The sequence below is a fragment of the Lathyrus oleraceus genome, chromosome 7, assembly GCF_024323335.1.
Source record: "Lathyrus oleraceus cultivar Zhongwan6 chromosome 7, CAAS_Psat_ZW6_1.0, whole genome shotgun sequence".
Lineage (NCBI taxonomy): Eukaryota > Viridiplantae > Streptophyta > Magnoliopsida > Fabales > Fabaceae > Lathyrus > Lathyrus oleraceus.
Window position 1 is genome coordinate 105,333,486 of NC_066585.1, and position 18,047 is coordinate 105,351,532.

General features: G+C 36.2%; 1 protein-coding gene and 2 non-coding genes across 3 annotated transcripts; all 3 read right to left on the bottom strand.

The window, feature by feature from the left end:
* Positions 1-3,868: 3,868 nt before the first annotated feature.
* Positions 3,869-4,009, bottom strand: LOC127109637 (small nucleolar RNA snoR137). Its single transcript, XR_007796908.1, has one exon. It is a non-coding gene; the product is annotated as a small nucleolar RNA snoR137 (small nucleolar RNA).
* A 3,738-nt stretch (positions 4,010-7,747) lies between these two features.
* On the bottom strand, positions 7,748-9,000 carry LOC127104983 (uncharacterized). Its single transcript, XM_051042135.1, has 2 exons — positions 8,836-9,000; positions 7,748-8,302 (listed from the first exon to the last, which is right to left on the bottom strand). Exon 2 carries the CDS (start codon positions 8,292-8,294, stop codon positions 7,863-7,865), a length of 432 nt encoding a protein of 143 aa, XP_050898092.1. The 5' UTR covers positions 8,295-8,302; positions 8,836-9,000; the 3' UTR covers positions 7,748-7,862.
* On the bottom strand, positions 8,406-8,547 carry LOC127109636 (small nucleolar RNA snoR137). Its single transcript, XR_007796907.1, has one exon. It is a non-coding gene; the product is annotated as a small nucleolar RNA snoR137 (small nucleolar RNA).
* Positions 9,001-18,047: the final 9,047 nt, after the last annotated feature.

An 18,047-nucleotide genomic window follows, 5' to 3' on the forward strand; every position in this document is an offset into this window, starting at 1 on the left:
CAATTGGATTATCTTTTTGCTTGATAAATATTGGTTTTGATTAATTTTCACTTGCTGTTTTGAATTTTTCATCTCTTTTGGACCCTAGGCTTGTCCTAGTGGTCTTGTTTCTCACGTTTGAATGTGATTTTCAGGTTGAAGAAGCAAATGCTTTGAAGAGTTTAATTCAAGTTGATTAAGTTTGGTTTATATGCTTGTTATGAACTAACTTGGTTTATTTTGTAGGATGCTTGGCTCACTTGAGTTGATTGTGCTTTGCATAGTGCATTGTCTGATTGTGTTGTCTGTTGGTTCTTATCTTGTCTGTTTTGACTCTGTGATTGGTATACTGACTGAATTAGATTAATTTCAGGTACTTTAGTCGCTAACAGTTCATCTTTGAACTTGCTTTGTGTTGCTGCTTGGTTGTATAAACCAATTGAGGTAGACTCTCTTGTCTCCATGTAGTCTGGAAGACCTGGCTTGTTATTTAGCCAGGCAACTGTCTGAAGTCCTCCTTAAGAGGCGATGATTGTGATTGTTTAACTTTGTCCCCAAGCAGGAAAAGACCTTGATTAAGGCAATTGGCAGAACCCAAGGGATGTGCAATCCATCCCCTGCTATTCTTGTTGAGTCGTTCCTCTGCTCACACCACTGTGTTGATGCATTGGGACATTAACCCAAGATCAGTTGAGTCAGAGTCTTGAGTGTAGAAGGGTTCCCACTTCCTGAACCCACGCTCCTTTGTCTGAAGCTCTCCCTGGCCAGGGATAAGAGCTGTGAAGTCTCATCTTCACTCACCTTTCATCTGCTTCACCCTGACTCTCAATGTCAGGGTTAAGAGCGAACACTACCCTGTACAGTTGGCTTGCTCTTGCAGCCTCACCCTTGTTTGAGCCTCACTTGACTGGATATAGTGTGTGCTACTTGTGAATGTTTGCTTTATTTTGATTGAGCATGTGTGCTTTGTTTTTTCCTGGTTAGGATTAGCTTGCTGTTGTGCAAGTAGATAGCGAACCATAACATAGGGCAATGATGCATGATAACATCTAGGCTCGAGTCCAGCTCCCTAGTAGTGTGTCTCCCTTTGTATCTGGTTAGGTGAGAATTTCTTTCCCGTTCAGGGGAACTACGTCGCCCTGATCCTCATACCAGATGAGGTACGTAGGCAGGAGACCGTGCGAGGTCTCTCCGGGCACTTTTTTTCTTTTTGTGTGTGTTTTCTTGTTAACCCTCTTGTGTGTCAGGATATGGATGTAAGCCCAGCGATTGGCTGTCCGTATCCTGAGTGTGTTTGTTTGGTTCGGAAGCCGATGTAAGTCCAGCGATTGGCGTTCGGGTTCCAGGTTTGCATGTGTTTGTGTGTGTCTTGTTTGGCGTGCGTGAGCCGAACTACGGCAGCTCTGATTCTCGTTTCAGACGAGATACGTAGGCATAGGACGCGATGTCCTAGCGAGCCCTCTCCCCTCTTCTTCCACCTGTGTTGTCTTCAGTGTGTGTGTGTGTGATGTTTTGTTTTAGCAACCTTTTCTTTCTTTTAGAGCGTGGATCCCGTCGAGTACGACGGACGTGAGGGGTGCTAATACCTTCCCCTTGCGTAACCAACTCCCGTACCCTTTCTCTTTGGTCGCGAGACCATGCTTTTTCCAGGTTTACTCTGAGCGTTTCCTTTCCCTCCTTTGGGATAAATAACGCACGGTGGCGGCTCTGTGTTGTTTTTGTTTCAGCCCGCCGGTTGTTTTTCGCGGATGCGACACATATGACATGTCATGTGATTTGAGCAACTTGTGTCTAAGGAGTAGGTATTGGAATTTGAACCTTCATCAAAAATTCCAGCCATCAACACCATAGTATCATAACCATATGAATCTTCATGTGCTATATTTTTCTCATTGCCATCTTTACTTATCGAAACTCCTTTTTCTTTGTTGTACCAACAACCTTTGGTCGTGTGACTCCATTTCTCATAATCAAAACATTGAATTGTCTTCTTATCAACCTTTCCTTTATGATGAGAAATAACTCATCTTTTAAAAGATTCAACTTTATCGTCATTTAATTTATTTTTATTGTGAGACCATGGACCGTTCTTGGTATTATTTTTATTAAATTGCCCTTTGAATTTGCCACTTCCATCATGCCCTTTCCAGGTCTGAGGTTGCAGAGCCTGAATGGCTTCTTGAACTCCTTTTCTTTCTACAATTTGCATCTCATGTGCTTCTAAGGAACCTACGAGATCCTCCAACTTCATGGTTGACAAATTACTAGCCTCTTGAATTTCCATGATGACATGATCAAAATGAGAAGTCAAACTTTTCATCACCTTCTCAATGATCGTTCTATCTGTCATGGCTTCACTGCACCCTTTCATCAATAGCACGAGATTATGTACCTTGGACACATATTTTGCAACTTTCTTCGTCTCTCCCATCTGCGGTAATTCATATTGCATGCACAACGATTATAGTTTCACACTTGAAAAGAACATCACATGCTTCTTTTGCAGGTTCAGCATGAGCATTCATTCAAAAATTTCACCGTCAACTGCAACTTGGATGCAATAAGATGCCTTGCAATCTTTCTTCTTGGAATCTTTGTGAGAAGTGCGTTGAGTTTCAGTTGCATCCACTGCAAGCTCCGCCACACCATTAGCGAATACCTCAAGGGCTTCTTGAAAGTCAAACAAAGACTTCATTTGTTTGCTCCAACGATCCCAGTTCTTGCCATCAAGAACGGGATAGGGGTGTGGAATTTCATTGCTTTCATTCATCGTTGATAAACCATCCAAGAATCATTTCCCTAGAGGTGAAGAATCTCCTTTGGAACTAGGAGCTCTGGATACCAAGTTGTTAGTGCAATTACACTTAGTGAAGACAAAGAGAGAATACGCAAGATGTGGGATAAGATGTATAGGACATGTGTGATAAGAGTTTATATTATTATTGGAGGAGTTAGTTCAAAATGAATCTCAATACATCATTTATATGCAAATGATGTGTGACTTGTGTAACGCCCCAAACTGCTTTTAGTATTACCGACTGACCCCGCAAACCAACATGGGTTTTTTCAATATGCTTTGTCCTCACTCACACGCTTTCTAGGAAACTTCCCAGAAGGCCGTCCATCCAAATACTACTCCAAGTCAAGCACACTTAACTATGGAGTTCTTATTTGTTAGACTACCAAAAAGAAGATGCATCTTGTTGGTATAGGTAGAACCAATCAATCCTTATAAGTATTCCTTCAACCATGCAATCTCATACCTGAACAACCTCAGGATCCTTTCATTCCTATGTAAATTCAGATGACCATTCCCCACCCTTTTAGGCCCCAGGTGTTATAACCATTCTCCGCCCTCATCGACCTAGGGTGTTACAGCCACTCTCTACCATATCCGGCCTAGGTTTTACATGCCCACCAGCAGAGGTCTGCTCTAATACCATTTGTAATGCCCCATAATGCTTTTATGATTACTGACTGACTCTACAAACCAACACGGGTCTTCTCAGCATGCTTTGTTCTTACCCACAAGCTTTCCAGGAAACTTCCCAGAAGGTCACTCATCCAAATACTACTCAAAGCCAAACACACTTGACTATGGAGCTCTTATTTGTTAGGATACCGAAAAAAAGACGTGTCTTGTTGGTATAGGTAATACCAATTAATTCTTATAAGTCTTACTTCAACCATGTAGTCTTATGCATGCACAACCTCGGGATCCTCCCATTCTAATGTGAATTTGGGCGACCATTCCCCGCCTTCTTCGGCTTCGAGTGTTATAACCATTCTCCATCCTCTTCGGCCTCGATGTTACAAATTGTAATCCAAATAACATATTCAAATAACTATTAACTAAGAAAATAACCACCTTTAATTACCTTAAATGGATAAACTAACACAACAGGTAATAGAGTGTAGCTAAAATAAATTACACCAAGTTGTTTGAGACGGGTTTTTTGGTTTAATTTATGCTTTGGGAAACTTGAAAACCTCTTGTTTTAAAAAAGAGGATTCGCCATTGGGAAGCAACAATTCTTAAAAATTGAATTTAAAATAAATTAGCTAAATGTAACAACACGACCGTGAAACAGACTATGATAGTGAAAATTCGTAGATATTTTTTTTTAAATTAAAAAATAATTAAGAAAGAGGTCGGTTATGGACCACCCAAACATGCACACTATAGGACAACTCTGACTCATGCCCTATGAGTGTGGTTTTTTTATTCCGGAGATGCATCTCCAAAACTGTTTGTAGATGCATCTCCATAGCATTCTAAATCAGAAACAGAAGCATCAGAAAACCATAAAGTTGTATTCTTACAAAATAAAATTACCATTCATAACATAAAATCAGCATTACATAGGTGATGTTAAAATAAAATCAGACATTATATTTCAATATCCAGGTGGCGCTTCAACATCTTCACAATATCTTCGATCGGTCTTAAAGTCGTGGCTTCCATCTCAATCTGAACTTTTGTTTCAAAATGGAAAAATATATTCCACATAGCCCTTACATTTGCATATGTCTTAAGTTGATAGTTGTTGAACTCAATCTTTCCTTCATTATTAATTGACGGTGAATGGTACTTTATCTTCATAATTTTTTGATTATCTTCGTAAGGTAGGAGATTAAGCACTTCGTATTGCAAATCTGTAAAAGAGGTGTACTCATTGAGCTTAAACTTTCGCTCGGGTGTAGCCTTGGAGAATGAGACATTTGCAATATACCAGATAATGTTTACTTGTGACATTTGAGACATTTTCTATTTGTATGAAGAAGAAAAACAAGAGCCCCTAAATAAATTTCGGAGATACAATTCCAGTACCACCCTGTTATCTTATTCCGGAGATACATCTCCAGAACCTCTTCTGAACCATACAGATAACAAAGCATGTGTGTTTTGTTTGGCAAATGAACAAATATTTTGGAAGGTATCAAAAAATGTATTAAAATATTTGAAATTGTATATATTAACTTCATTAATACTAATACACATTATATAAAGTTAATTGATGATGAAAAACTAAAACTAATCAAATGATTTGTCATCGGCTAAATCTATAAGTATGGGTGGTACCCCCTTTGAATTTTGTGCATATGATTCTCTTTCAATATTTCTCAATTTCTCGAACTCTTGCATCCTTTTCAGAAAATAGGTTGACCAAGTCTCAACTTTTTTTGTTGAATGAGCTTCCTACTTCGGTGAAGTAAGTGGAATAGGGCATCCCGATTTCAAGTAAACTTGAACAAAATATCGTGGTTTTGAAAGCCACCCAATACACAACATACGATCATTTGGATTTTGAGGTGAGGCGGTGTGCAGTGGAAAAAAGGTTTCCAAAAAATTGTAATGTGTAAGATAAATACATACTTTATCATACACACATGCTATGAGGTGACCCATTTCAGGGAAGCGCATCCATTTTTCCTCTGATGCTGGTCCACTAAGGCAAAGAACAAGAGACTTATAAATTGCATCAAAGTTTTCTTTCTTTCCGTAAAGTCATGTGTTGATTCTTTATGGGTCCTCAACTCATGGATAAGTTGATGGCGGACAAATGTGTGAATATCTTCTCCTTTACCGCGAGTAAAGCCGAAACAGTTCTATAATCATAATTATTGTCACCCTTAACATTGTCAATTCGCTCAATGTATTTGTGCATAAATATCGGTGGGTGCCTTTATTATACACTTGTTTTTCTATAAGAGATAGATGAGGAAAAATAAATGTGTTACTAAGTCCTTTATTTGAACAACACAATAAATTGTGTGCTTGTTACAAATTTACTATAAGTGTTGTTCAACTTAGTTGCATTCTAAATTTTGGGAATAACTTCCTCGTTCAATGTCTCCAAAGCATATATGTCTTTTCTAGTACTATGGATGAATTGATATGATATTTTCTAGTTATGGGCCAAATTTCTTGTCATGGTGTCCTTCTTACCTACGTCGGACCTTCTTTGGATTAGGTCTCCAAGATTGAACTCACGAGAAATTACTTTTTTGTTTTACTTTTGATGTCATCCTTTCCTTGATTGAGGTTTCGTTCATGATGACCCAAACACATCACTCTTTGAGGAGGATACGTTTTTTCTTGCTTTTATCTTTGTTTTTGTTCCCTTTGTAATGTGTTGGGTCCTCTAATTCAACTCTCTGATCTTGACCGAAATCTTAACCTAGGTCTGAAGCTGATTCAAAAAATGAGTTTCCACATTGGATAAATAAGGAGCAATTTGATATGTCCATAGGATGTCGGGAAGCTCTGTGACCAATTTCCTTTCGTGTTGTCTAGTCTTTGCCTAAGACATCTAGTTAGAACCATGTTTGCTTATTCTACCATGATGTTGGTTTTAGGATGTTCCACTTAAGTGAAATGTTCTATAACATGGAGGTCATCTGGTAGGTCGTTGAACCTTTTTATCGGTGAATTGTGCTTTGTTGTATGTCATCATGACCTCTTGAATGCCAAACCTTGTAGGGAAATTCTTCTTGAAGAAACGAATGATGTTGTTGTCATTTCTTTTCCCGAAGAGCTCGATCTATATCCATTTAAGTGAAGTATTTGATTCCCGCAATAAGATATCTTAGTTGGCTATGGCCTATTAGGAAAGGTTCCAATATATTCATTCCCACCAAACGAACGCCATGGTGAGGAGATTGTTTTCATCTCTATATGCAAGGGTATATGTAGGTCTTTGTGTCTTGGGCATTTGCCGCATCTAAGGAAATGTTGCTTAGTAGATATATTCCTCATTGACTGATACCACTTAACTCTTATAGCTTTCTTCTCCCAGGATTTTCCTCTTAGGCGTTGATTGGTTGTCCTTTCATGTATCTCATGTTTTTGCCTTCCTTCTGGATCAAACACTTCAATAGAGAGAGGGTTCGTAAGATCTCGAAGATATATATGGCCTTTTGGGAAATGAGCAACTACGATCTCGAAGATATATATGGCCTTTTGGGAAATGAGCAACTACGATCTCGAAGATATATATGGCCTTTTGGAAAATGAGCAACTACACATACAATTTCGAAGATATAGATGGCCCATTGGCATCATCCAAGTGGCTTATGGTGGCTCTCTACTCATTTCTCTAGTGTTTCATTTAGTATTGTTTTTTTACATTGCCCAGCCCTGGAGTTATCATGTCTGGAGAAGAGACCAGCCCTTGAAATTTACTCCTAGGAATGTGTTGCGCCTCTTTTTTTTTTTTTTAATTTCCATGGTGACATTTACAATAACAAAGTCCACATGATCAAGTCATTTTTCTAATAGTCTCATCTAATTTGTGACATCACCAGTTGTGAGAGGTTAGAAATTTGAACCTTAGTACCAAACAGCCCACTCTGACAGGTTATGAGAGGTTAGAAATTTGAATCTTAGTACCATATGAAATTTTAAGCCCAGTAACACTTTCTAACACAACCCCAGCCACATTGCCCTTGACATTGGAAGAACCGTCCAAATATACCGACATCGGATGAATTGCTACCAATATCGTCCACCAGGGGGACGTTGTGTTTCAAACATGGTCTCCACCAAAAATTTGGCAAGAATTTGGGCTTTTTGGGCTCTCAGGGGTTCATTAGTAACATCGAACTCAAATAGTTATTAAACGAAATATGGCAGTAAAAAGATCTATTTCAACAAATTTTAGATTGGCGATAAATCATATTAAATCAGATATGCCTACCCAAGAAATGCCTAGAAAGTGCTGTAAAGCATACGTTTAAGATAATTTAAACATTAATAACACAATACTAAGCTGTCAAATATTTACTTTAATAATTCATTTAAACAAAAATACAAAATTTACGAATAGATTAAATTGAATAATAGTGTACATACATACAAAACTAAAACTGAATCAAAAATGTCATTGAGGTGCAGATTTAGTGGCCGTAGTAACAGAATTCCAAATCTGAGCAATAGGAGAAATAATACGAGGCAATATAGCCCCAATTCCATTCAGAGCTGCACCAGAAACAACACCAATTGCAAACGTCTCAACATAACCAGGCTTAGTATCCAACTTCATGTCAAGTACCGCAAGTCTATTGTTTACAAAATCCATCATTCTAGAAGATTCATTCAAAACCCTATCGTTTTTACCTCTTCCAGATGAAATCACTCCAAATAAAGCTTTCTGCAAATCCTCAATTACCTTCAAAGACGCTTCATGTGAATCCATCCCTTGAGATTCATAATAAGATATCAACTCCTTAGGAGAAGGAATCTTCTTTTTCTGATTAGATTTGATTTTAATTTCGGGTATAGTCGGTACTTTTGGTGTAGTTGATTGTTCCATTTCAATTACTGTTAAACCAAAGAAAGCGTTAGAATTAATTATAATTAACAAATTTAAATTAATTAATCAAAACAAAACTTAAAGCTTAATTATAAAGGTGTTTAAAAAATGAAATGTACCAGTAGACAGGTAACGTAGTGTAGTTAAAAATTACACTAGGTTGTTTAAGACTGGTTTTTTAGGTTTTATTTATGCTTCGGGAAACTTGAAATCCTCTTATTTGAAAGAAGAGGTTTCACCATTGTGAAGCAACAATTCATAAAAATTAAATTGAAATTAAAATCAGTTATGTAAATATAACAACACGACCATGAAACAAGCTGCGATAGTGAAAATTCGCAGATGTTATTTTTTTAATTAACAAATAATTAAGAAAGAGGTCAGTGTTGAAATTGATATACGCTTTCGTTGACACGTACTTCGGCATGAAAAACTAACGAAGAACGCAACGCCTATCAAAAGCGATGAATAAGACGCAATAAAAAGAGCGTAATTCATGGAAGAAGAAAAAAGAACAAGGGAATTTGAGAACGAAACATACTATGAATCTCGAAGAGACTTAGGTTTCGTCTAGCGGCTAGGTTTATCTCATTAGTGGATGATGAAGTTCTTTGCACTGGCTCTGGTTTTATAGTGTAACAGAACTAAACCTAAACTAAACTGGTGAGTTTATGGGCTTTGAAAAAGTAAAATAGGATACTGGGTTTCTAAATGAATAAAGATTTATAATTGCACCCTAACACATATGTTTTTACCCCCTGAAAACCATTTAAATAATATGCTGTTTTTATATTCTTTTTGTTATTTAAATTTATTATAACTTTTTTTTTCATCTTCACTTTTGATATTTTTAGAATTGAGTTTTGGTAATGAAAGTTTTTTTTAAAATCGTTTGAGCACTTATTTCTATCTATTCATATTTTGTGCAGGAGTGTTGGGAAATTTTAACGGATTCTCAAGACTGTGAAGGAAGATGTATCCAATCATATATTTTGATATATTAGTATTATTATTTGATAAGTTTACTTATGCAACAAGTTTTGTTATTTGCATATGGCCTCAATCTGTTAGCTAGATTTCATGAAGAAATTTGAACGTGATTGTGTTTGTTTTTAAGAAGATTTGTTCACCCCAAGTTTCTGCTAAAGTGTTTGACATAAATACTTGGTTGTAAACTTTTTTAACAAGATGTTCAACACACGTTGTGTGACATCTTGGCATAAGGATTGGGTTATAATTATCTTCAGATTTCTTTTAGATTTATTGTAGTATTATTTTCTTTAGAAGATGCATAAGTTTGCTTTTGGAAGAAGTTTTTTTTAGTCCAAATCAATTTGGAAAAGATTTTATTAAATCATTAATATGGATGATATTAGTTAATTAAAAGATCTGGATTTGATTTAGTCAAAGAATAATTGATTGGATTTGCTTTGAAAGAATATTTTGTTCAAATTTAATCCAGTATTAACTCTACAAAGAAGATATATATAAAGAGAGTTAATTTGGATGTTCTGGTGCAACATGTGAAACGCGACGTTCCAGCATGTGTGCAGTGGAGCATCTGGGCCTTGTCAGCAGACCATGATGGATGATGTTAGGTGTGAAATTTATGATTGATTTCAATTAGATTTAATTGTTATACTTTAGCAATTCATTTATGTGGATTTGTTTGTTAGAGGTTGGTGGAGATCAAGTTAATTTAAATGAATATTTCAATTCGAATTTGAATCAAAACAAATCATATCTTTTGGAGGTTGCTAAGAAACAAATCAAAATAGGATCTCCTATATTTCTTGATGATTGATTATTTCTCGGCAAGTGTGTCGATATTGTCGAAGTAATAAAAAAGATCGAATCAACAAGGTTTGTTATTTAACAGGACAATAGTGTGTAATGCATAGAAAATACTAAATGGGGGGTTCGAGTTTTAATTGCGAAAAGAAAATAAAGTGTTCTGATAATAATACGAAAGCGGTCAGATTGTGTATAGAATCCTTTATTTCTCTATTCGTTATGTTCAACGTATTACATGACTGATATTATCAATATAATCCCACAACAAGTTAACAAGACCGTTATACTCAATCCCTTGGTGTATAAATCACTAATATATACTCGGAGTTTTCTATCCCTAGTCCACCAACGTAAGCAAGATTAGGAAATGCAATAGAACATTAATTCATAAGTCAATACTTTGAGTTTCCTATCCCTAGTCCATCAACGTAAGCAAAACAATTGTCCTAGGTCCAACACATATAATAATGGTGAGTATTCCCTATGTGTCCCAAATCAGATTAAAAGAGTATCTCACATAAAAAACATTAAGAAGAAGGTGCAGTGGAATAGAATTATAAATTAAAGTATTCATGCAATACCAAATCAAACATATGTCCCAACAGTATTAAAACAGGTTCATCAAACACAACCTAACCTAAAGAGAATTAGTTACTCATAATTCAAATTACAATCCAAATACAAATAAGAATGTTGCATGAGAAATTCCTTGAAGAATTGGCCTCTAATGGCTTCAAATGCTTTCACAATATGCCTTTTGGTGCTGCAAACCCTTCCTTCACGTGTAAAATTTTATAACCCTTGAAAAAATATCAGCTTTCCCCTTTTAAATCCTTCAGAATATATCAGAATACGTTAGAAAAAGCCCATAAAAAAGGCCATCACGCATGTGATATCATACATCTCACGCGCGATGCAGTCTTTAATCTTTTGTCGCGCGTGCGATGCTGCACGTGATTATTCCAGTGATTACACACTTTTTCTCCCTTTTCACCTAATTTTAACTAAGTCCATATCTCATTGCACCTAGTCATTTTTTTTCTCTTTCTTTTGCTTTTATGCTTCACTTTTGCTCCTTTTTAACTTGTTTTAATATGTTTCTTCAATCGAAAATATGCAATGATAGAGTGTCATCACAACCCCAAACTTGAATCGTTGTTTATCCTCAAGTAATTTGCCTACACTGCCAATTCCAAACAAAAAAATAAGTTGTACAATAACAATTGAACATCACCATATAATTTTTTCTTTACCTGACCATCGTTCTAGCTTCCAAATTCCATCCGACAAATTCAGAAAAACATCCTCAAACTTTGACAAGTACTCAACATGTCTTTCATGTCACCTTGACTCACTCAATGGATAAGGTAGTCTCTCAATCAACATGCAAAATAGTTTATACTGAGATTGATCGTGTCGTAATATCATTCGTCAAAGAAATCAAAACACACGCATTTGAGGGTTTTTTTTGTTGTATCGGTAGCGGTAAAATTTTTGAGATTAAGCTATTGATTTAACTTAACTTACAAAGTAAGAGTCGCCACCGCGCTTTTATTATTTCCAAAGGAAAGGGAAAAAGAATGAACAAAACCCCAAAAAGTTTTAAAACAAAACCAATAAAAATAGATAAGGGTTTGGGGGTTAGTTATGCAAAGGGAATGTATTAGCACCATAAACATCTATAGTACTCTATAGCAACCTCTTTGAAAATCTGTGCAGTTTGGCTTAAAAATGGTGTTGTTTGCAAATGATTGGGGAGATGAGAAGAGAGATGTTTTTATAATTTTTGTTTGTGTTTGCCAAGACTTCCCGAGTCTCATGCGTACATACCAACAAAGTACAATGCACGATCAAAACCTCGTAGTTCGTGGTAAAAATAACAAAGGTATTTGTTTTGATTCATTTTAAATGAAAGTACTTTTTTTTAAGGAGAATACACAACTAACCATCCACAAGTATGAGAACTTTGCATCATCATAGAGAAGGGCTCCAACTTGGATAAAGATTAACAAGTATGCCACTAACTCTCTTAGATGGAAAAGAATTATCATCAATATTACGGGGATATGAAAATTATGTCTCAACTATGAAAATGACTCATGTATAAATTTTGAAAAAAAGTTTTAAAAGAAAAAGTGCACAGAGGGCACAAAATGATTTGAATAAGTTATGTCTTTTGTAAGCCTTTTGAAATTGGTTTTGAATATGCTTAGAATGTGTTAACATTTACTAAGAAGAGTTTTTGAAAATCACTTGACATAAGTCAAGGTGTATTGAGAAAGTGGTTCAAGTTTGAAAATAAGAAGGTTTTGAAAAAGGGGAGAAGATTTTGAAAATTAAAGAAGGGGAGAAGAAAAATAGATTATCCTAGAACATAAAGTAAAATCTAATGAGGAAAGATGTGTAACACCTCAAAATTTGCCCTCCTCTCTTGGGACTAGCTTAACATATTACATATCATTTTTAGGTCATTAGGCATTGCATATTGCATATCATGTGGTTACATTGTGCAAGCCATTCTCCCAAGTCTTGATCAGAAGATGAAGAGGTCATGGTGCAAGCTGGGGTTTCATTGGACTGGTCATTAATCATCTGAGGATGTGGAGGTCCAAGTTAGGGTTTTTTGATTCTCAAGGAGATTGGTCTTCATCTTGATTGAAATGATTCATCATCATCATCATGGTTTGTCATCATCAAGTGTTGGAGCACATTCCTTGAGATTAGGGTTTTGACCACTAGTCAACCCTAATCAGTTGCATTGGGCCAATCAGGGCATAGTAAGGAGATGGGGTCTATGATGGATATGGGGATCATCATGTGGTTATATGGGGCTTATTGAGGCTAGGGTTTCATCCTTGGGCCATTTCATCAGAAGATTGGGGCTCAGATTGACCAGTGCATTGCCAAATTCATCTATCAGTTGAAAAAGTCAACTGTGGTCAACTGTGCTTGATTTTATGGATTTGGAGGTGGGAGAGAGTTGGATACACTTCATTCATGTTGAAACAAGTGTTATTTGACATGTCAAAGCTCAAGAATGGAGAAAATAAAGTCAGAACAAAAATTGCCAAAAATAGAAAGTGACTTGTAATGGAAGTTTCCAAAAATGGAAAGTTTTTGACCACAAAATTACGTGTCCAAAAATGCTTCAAATGAAAATTTGTTCAACATGAAAGTTGTAGATCTTGGTCTCACCTTTCCAAAAAGTCCAAGAACTTGAAATTCCCATGCATGGTTGACAAGTTATGGTCCATTCAATTTCAAAAAAGACCTATAATCAGGGGGGCATAACTTCCACATGGAGTGTCCAAATTGAGTGATCTTTCTATGTGCAAACTCCATTTAACATGTACTTTCATGGTGCATAATTGAAAATCATCAAAAATGGTCAATGCAAAAGGTCAATTTTCAAGTGCACAATTAAGAAGTCAAGGGCAAAATGGTCCAAGTTGAGAAATAATGGGAATTTTGGCATGGGGATTTTTGCAACACCTCACAAATGCAAATTAGAAATTGTTTCAACTGTCACAAGTGCTCAAAATGCAATATTTGGCCAAGTCATTTTTGAACTTGCACTTGAAATTACATAATTTGCCATAGCCTAGTGAAAATGCAAATTACAATGCCAATGACCATGGGACAAGTTGCAACACATCACACATGGCATTTTGAGAATGTGTGAGCTGTCATACAGCTGTCACAGAGCCTTAAGTGAAAAGCCATTTTTGCCCTTGCTTAGTAAAATGCATTTTTGCTAATCACATATCATTTTGCTAATTGGATGATTAAGAGCTGGATTAATTGGAAGTATATAGTCTTAATCATAACTAACTTTTGATCAGAATCACATTTCACAAGAAATTCAACAAACTTTTCCCTCCAAATTCTCCAAAAGCTCAAGAACATTCAAGAACAAAATTGAGCAAAACTCCTTCAATTCTCCACCAAAATCCAAAATTCCTTTTGCTTCTTGTTCCTTGATCTTTCTACTTCAACTGTTTCATCAATTCATTGGCCATAACAATCAAATTCGTGACTGTTGCAAAGGAGCTCAACAATGGCATTTCACAAATTCTCACAATTGGAGCGTGTTTGAGCTAACCTAAGCGTGCTAATCAACTTCCCTATCATCATTCTTCATCTGTTTTGAAGAATCATATCCAAATTCGTCAAGAATCATCACTGCCATCTCACAAGGTGCAAAATTCGAATCTCATGATTTCTTAAATTATTATATGCGTTTGAAAGATCGTTGCATGTAGATCAACGTGATAGGCTTGGCTTTTGATTTGATTAACTGTAGAGAGAGATATCATGCTTTGAATGTTTGAATGTGAACCTTTAATCGCTCGATCTGTGAGCTACAGTTAGAATTAGGATGAATTGATTACGTATTTGAGATCCTCACGCTCAGACCTTTCCAATGGATATCCGTTTGTGTATTTTGGTTGAGAAATGAGCAAAACCGCATTGGAAGGTGATGAACTTGTTTGAACGCGTGAAGATGAAGCGAAAATCTGGAAATTATGCTGTTTCGATCCATTGTTTTCGCATGCCAAATTCGAATTCTGTTTCCCTCCAAGCTGAGCCAATCAGCGTGTGACAACGCATTAAATGGCTGCACAGTCGTTTTGGTCCTTGGCACGGTATTTACAACAATGCCACTGAAGCTTAATAATTTCATTTTTATTCATTAACAAATTAAATAATTATTTCACAATTAACAAAACTTAGAAAAATCATAAAAAAATATTTACTAATCCAAAAATAGTGAGGTTTTTTTTGATAGATCCCAAATTTTCTCTAGTTTTTTATAGGCATGGTTACAAAAGTTGTGCATGGAAAAATGTTGACCTGGCCTATTGATCTTTGACTTGTGTACAATTTTTGCATGTTTTACCATATTCATCATGAAATGCTCATACATTTAAAGAAATGATTGAAAATTTTTGTGCTTATTCTGGACATGTTGATGGTGATTTCCATGTAAAGTTTATGATTTTTGGATACCTGATGATTGAGATATGATTTTTTGAATCTAGGTGTGACAATTTGTGTCGCACCTAGCTAGGTCAACTTCATGAATTTATTTGCATGACCTATGGTTGTTGGATTGGATTGAAATTTTGCATGAATGATCATTGGTATGTCAAGATAACATGTGAATTGTTCTGGATTTTTCTATGGCATTTTCCAATTGAGTGATAATTTTATTCACTGTATGCTCATTTGGTAATATTGTGTGACACATGTTGGCATATCTTTTGTGAAATTCTCATATGGTTTTGGATGAAGATGAAATTTGGTATGCTGATTGTAGACACATTGTAGGACATCATAGTTTTGGTCCCATTCATTTCTTAATTGATTTCACTGATTTATGAATTTTTGAAGTGAATGCTTGCTTGAATGTCTTGAATTGGCTTGAATAATTGTGTCTGGATTTCTTGATTTTCATTGACCTACTTTCTTTTGTCCAATTGAGCTGAAAATTGACATGATATACATTGATTGTGTCCTGTTTAGGTGTGAATTATTTGAGGATTTTTGGAATTGTTTTGGTATGCCTTTGATTGAAGTCATTCTGTTTGAGCTTTTGGTGTTGTATTTGACCTAGTTTGTGTTATATTGTGCATGAATTGATAATGGTGAATGGTATGAGCATGGGACCAATTGCATTTGCTTTTGAATTGTTTTAATGTGAGTTTGGATTGGTTTTGCTTGCTGTTTAGATTTTTTTCTCCCTTTTGGACCCTAGGCTTGGCCTAGTGGTCTAGTTTCTCACATTTGGTTTGACTTTTCAGGATGAAATGCACAATGCTTAAGGAGATTGCTTCAAGGCAATTTGAATTGAGTTTGGTTGATGTTTATAAACTAACTTGACTTTGTGTTGTAGGATTGGAAGCTTGAGCTTGAGCTTATAGCTTGCATTTGTGTGCATTAACTTGTGTTGTCTGTATAGATTAACATTTGCTGTTTATTGTTTGTCTGTCTGAGTACTGATGATACTTGATTGATTTCAGGTACATTTAGTCGCTTACAGTTCTTTAAGAACTTGCTTGCTGCTGCTTGGTTTTTAAACCACTTGAGGTAGGACTTCTATTCTCCATGTAGTCTGGAAGACCTGGCCTGTTACTTGGTCAGGCAACTGTCTGAAGTCCTCCTTAAGAGGCGATGTTTGTGGTTGTTTACATTTGTGCCAAGCAGGTAAAGACCTCTATGAGGCAATTGGTGGATCAAAGGGATATGCAATCTGTAACACCCCGGTAATAATAAAATAATTATTTAAATTGAGTTAATAATATATTTATTAATTTAATTAAATAATTGGAAATTTTATTATTATTATTATTGGAAAATATATATGTTGGAAATAAGGAAAAGAGCCCATTTGGAGTAAAAAGGTTTTTTTACGTGAAAAAAACAGAGAAGCGATCGTGAAAGAGGAAAAGGGCAAGAGGCAGAGCAAGAGGAAGAAGGTTGGAGAAGAGCTTGGAGCTTAGAGATTTTGCCGGATTAACTCAGGTAAGGGGGGTTTATCACCGATTAATGGGTATTATGGGATAATATGTGATGGGTAGTGAGAAACCATTGATATGCCTCTGATTGAATGATGTATGATGAATTTGTGAACTTTTGGGATGAACGAAATTTGGATTAAAATTGAAGAAATTCGTAGGAATTAGAGGTAGAAACGTTAGAAATTTGTGAAATCGAAAGTGGATAATTCGTGTTAGATGATATGAATGAATTGTGTGTAAAATTTGGACTGTGAAAGGTTGAATCGGATAGATCTCGTAGCAGAGAAAACCATTGCAGATCTGGAAATTCTGGTTTCTGGTCATACGCGTATGGCACTAGGCAATACGCGTATGAGATGGCATGGTACGCGTATGGCACTAGGCAATACGCGTATGGATGAGGAAGATGATGTTTTGAACGTGAAAATTGTCTCTGTTGGTACGTGTATGAGGATGTGGTACGCGTAGCATACGCGTATGGGCATGGGCAATACGCGTATGGACTTGGTCAGACGTGGGCAATACGCGTATGGGCAGATTTGTGATTTTCCTGAACTGTTGTTGTGCAGTTTTTGGTTGTTTAGGCTGAGTGATGTAACTTAGCTGATGTATGACGTAGTAGGGATCATTTCCCGCTGTTTTGAGCAGTATAGGTATTAGTAGAGTGTGTTAATACTGTAGTTAATTGATTGACATGATAATGATGTGTTGATACATGTATTGATGATGTATGATGATATGCATAATGCTATGAATGTATATATTATGCATGTATTTGTGAATGGACTGTTGTATGGCTTAGAGCGTGAGCATATGTCCATTGTGAATTGTTGTTGATGCTGCATTGCTAGATGATTAGCGTGCATAGCATAGCCTTCGGGGCTGTAGCTAATTCCCATGGTGAGGAATTAGTGAGTGAATCATTGTGGGTTTGTTGTTGATGTTTGCATGCTAGATGATTAGTGTGCATAGTCTAGCCTTCGGGGCTGTAGCTAATTCCCATGGTGAGGAATTAGTGAGTGAGTCACTAGGTCTCAAATGACTGGGACTAGTGAGCTTAGTAGCCGTATCTAGAGGGATCGGTGAGCTTGAACTATATGTTCAAGAATAGTCGGTACCGCATGTGTGGAGTCTCATTGCATAATGTATGTATGGCGTATAATATGAATGGATGTATTCCAATATTATACGTGTGTTTGTGTTGTTGTGGAGTATGATTTGAGATTATACTTGTGCTTTATGTTGGTGTTGAGTATGATGTTGAGCTGATGTGCTGTTACTGATTGTATGTTGCGATTAGGGTGATTAATGTGTTAAATTACTTAACATGACATTATATTCTATAATGCTTATTATATTGATTGAGGAACTCACCCTTACAACTATTTTTCAGGTAACGAGAAATGAGTTGAGTAGAAGCGAATGCTTGGAGTCTAGT

Bases quoted from the DNA above. Each gene is read 5' to 3' on its own strand.
- LOC127104983 (XM_051042135.1), bottom strand. From the start codon at position 8,294: ATGGAACAATCAACTACACCAAAAGTACCGACTATACCCGAAATTAAA.